General features: G+C 57.9%; 1 protein-coding gene across 1 annotated transcript in view; it reads left to right on the top strand.

The window, feature by feature from the left end:
- The window catches only part of MYBPC2 (myosin binding protein C, fast type), an 18,526-nt gene that overhangs the window by 12,123 nt on the left and 3,225 nt on the right, over positions 1-3,178 (top strand). Inside the window, exons 16-19 of the mRNA XM_006905104.3 lie at positions 146-383; positions 834-968; positions 2,713-2,880; positions 2,993-3,164. Coding sequence (XP_006905166.1) covers positions 146-383; positions 834-968; positions 2,713-2,880; positions 2,993-3,164 — 713 coding nt within the window. The remainder of the gene's footprint in view (positions 1-145; positions 384-833; positions 969-2,712; positions 2,881-2,992; positions 3,165-3,178) is intronic.

Below are 3,178 nucleotides of genomic sequence, written 5' to 3'. Positions count from 1 at the left end.
CCTGTGACCCTGCTTGATCCCTGACCCATGACCTCTTACTGCTCTGTGACCTTGAGATCAACTCAGGATTCGGGGCTTCAGGCCTCTCTGGGCCATGTGACCTTTTGATGTGATCCTCACTGCCCCAGCTGACCTGTGACCCCTCCGTGCCCTCTCCATGACCGCCTGCTCCTCTCTGCCTGGGGGGTGTCCAGGGTACCTCATGGAGCGGAAGAAAAAGGGCTCTCATCGCTGGATGAAGCTGAACTTCGAGGTCTTTCCGGAGACAACCTACGAGTGCACCAAGATGATCGAGGGCGTCCTGTACGAGATGCGGGTCTTCGCCGTCAATGCCATCGGGGTGTCCCAGCCCAGCGTCAACACCAAGCCCTTCATGCCTATCGGTGACGCCCTTCTGCACCCTTGCTAGCTACTGTCCACCTCTGACCCACACCCTGCCCATCACCCGGGCCGCCGACCCTACAGAACTTGCTGACTCGTCCCCTCTCGTCCAACAACCCAACCCTTAACCCCCGGCCTCACTCACCCTGCTGACCTCTTCCTGACCCAGTACACGAGCCACCAACCTCTGTGGTCCTAGACGCTGTGCTGTGGCCTGGATACCTCACTGACCTCTGACCTAGCAGACGAATACCAATCCCCGCCCTCGGAGACTTCATCATCCCTTGATACCTTATTTTACTGACCCTTGACACACATCCTTGCTCATTGACCTTTGGCCCACCATATTGATCCCTTTTCTGACTGGTGACTTCGACTCTGACCCCTGACCCTCCCTACTGATCTTTGACCCCTCATTTACCCTCACCTCCCCTTTCCCTGGATCCTCACAGCACCCACGAGTGAACCCCAGCACTTGACAGTGGAGGACGTGACAGATACCACCACCACCCTCAAGTGGAGGCCCCCCAACAGGATCGGGGCAGGCGGCATTGATGGGTACCTGGTGGAGTACTGCCTGGAGGACTGTGAGTGACCCCGTCAGGTCTGGTGGCGGGGGGGTGTCTCACACAGACCCCAGTGAGTGTCCAGTCCAGGCAGGGGCTGAGCTCCAGTGCCGTGAGCTGCCCTGTGGTGTCTGCACTTAAAGTGACTCTCTGGGACAGACCGGGGCAAGCCAGGCCCCCCCGTGACCAGCTTTCCCTTTCTCCCTCCCTGGGTCCCTCCCCTAGACCCGTCCTCCACACAGCAGTAGCTTCTCATCCATTCATCTAGCCTTCCATCCAAGTATTTATCTACTCGTTATATTCCTTCTTCCTTCTTTCCTATCCATTGATCCATTTATCCATCTATCCATCCATCCTTCGTCGTCCGTCTGTCAGTCCATCCATCCACTCATTTGTCCATCCATCTTTCCTTCCTGTTTCCTTTCCTTCTTCTTCCCCTTGTATTTCTCTCTCTCTCTCCTTCCTTCTGTCCACCACTTTATTTATCTGTATGACCATCTAACAATCTTTCTGTTGTCCTCCCACCCATCCACCCATCCACCCATCCACCTGTCCATCCATCCATCCACTTGTCCATCCGTCCATCCACCCATCCATCTGCCGATTCACCCATCTATTCATCCATCCATCCACCCATCCATCCACCCATCCATCCACACATCTACCCATCCATACATCCACCCATTAGTTATTTCAGTTTCTTGACGTATGTGAGGAATGGCAGTAGAGTAAGCATGACATCTTCAAAAGTGGATTTGGGAATAAGAAGGACTAGGGTATGAACGTTAACTCCTATGGATTATTTTTTGTTTCCACATCTGTGAAACATGAACAACAATCCTTGCCCCATAGGACTGTGAGAATTAAATGAAACAATGGCTAGGATCCATCCATCCATCCATCCACCCATCCATCCATCTATCCACCCATCCATCCATCAACCATCCATCCATCCACCCATCCACCCACCCATCTGAATTCCCACACGCCCGTCCCCTACTGAGCAAACGTGCGTTGAGCACTGACTCCATGCCAGGCCCAGGCCACGGCTATGGGGAAATCTCCAGCATGGACATCCCACCATGAAGACAGACGCGATCATCTTGACACCGTATCCCAGGCCTTAAAGTCAGACAGATGTGGGTCCCCATCCTGACCCTACACTTTCTAACTGTGTGACCTTGGGCAAGTCTCAGCCTCGGTCTCTTCATCTAAAGATGGCGGACAGCTCCCAGCTCTTGGCAGGGCACAGCGATGACCGCGTTCGGTAATGCACGTCCTTGACGGATGTTGGGACTCGGGGCGGCGTCTTCCTCTTTCTCTTCCCATTGTTCTTTACCCCATCTTTCCCCTTGGGGACCCCTCCGCGGTCTGTGTCATTGCCACCCCCGTGTTTCAGAACCTACTCTTGTTAGACTTCACCCTGTGGCTTGCGGGTCTGACCTGCATTGGTTCACCCACCACGGCAATGAACCCAAGATGGAAGCCGAGGGCCTGTCTCCAAGCACGGCTCCCGGTTCCTTCCCCTCTTCCCCTCAATATCCTCAGCTCTAACGTGGGGATGGCACAGGGTGGCGGCGGGGACAATGAGCTAACACGTGTGCCGCCCGGGGAACCTGGTCACGGTCCTCGCTTAGCAAATGTGAGGGGCTGCAGCTGAAGGCGTGGAGGGACCGCAGGCCGCGGGCGGCGGGCGCGGAGGGGCTGCGGGCCGCCGGCCGGAGCCAGGGGAGGGCCCAGCACTGCCCCTCTCTCTCTCTCGCAGCCGAGGACTGGATCCCAGCCAACACAGAGCCCGTCGAGCGCTGCGGCTTCACGGTCAAGAACCTTCCCACGGGAGCAAGACTCATGTTCCGCGTTGTGGGGGTCAACATCGCGGGGCGCAGTGAGCCTGCCATCCTGGCACAGCCGGTCACCATCCGGGAGATTGTCGGTGAGCGACCCCGGCCCCTGGTCCCGTTCCCCTGACGACCTCGTCCCTGCGTCCCCCCCAATCCCCCCATCCCCCGCCTAGCGCTCAGCCCGCCCTGCGTTTGCGTCCCCAGAACAGCCCAAGATCCGCCTGCCGCGCCATCTGCGTCAGACCTACGTCCGCAAAGTGGGGGAGCCGATCAACCTCCTCATCCCCTTCCAGGTGCGCGGGCTGGGCCGGGGTCAGGGGTCAGGGGTCAGGGGTCAGCTGCGGGCAAGCCAGACCCCACCGACCTGTGCTCCCCGGCCCCCTCCCCCGC

Source organism: Pteropus alecto, unplaced genomic scaffold (assembly GCF_000325575.1).
Source record: "Pteropus alecto unplaced genomic scaffold, ASM32557v1 scaffold41, whole genome shotgun sequence".
NCBI classification, from domain to species: domain Eukaryota; kingdom Metazoa; phylum Chordata; class Mammalia; order Chiroptera; family Pteropodidae; genus Pteropus; species Pteropus alecto.
This window is presented reverse-complemented; position numbering and strand designations above follow the sequence as displayed.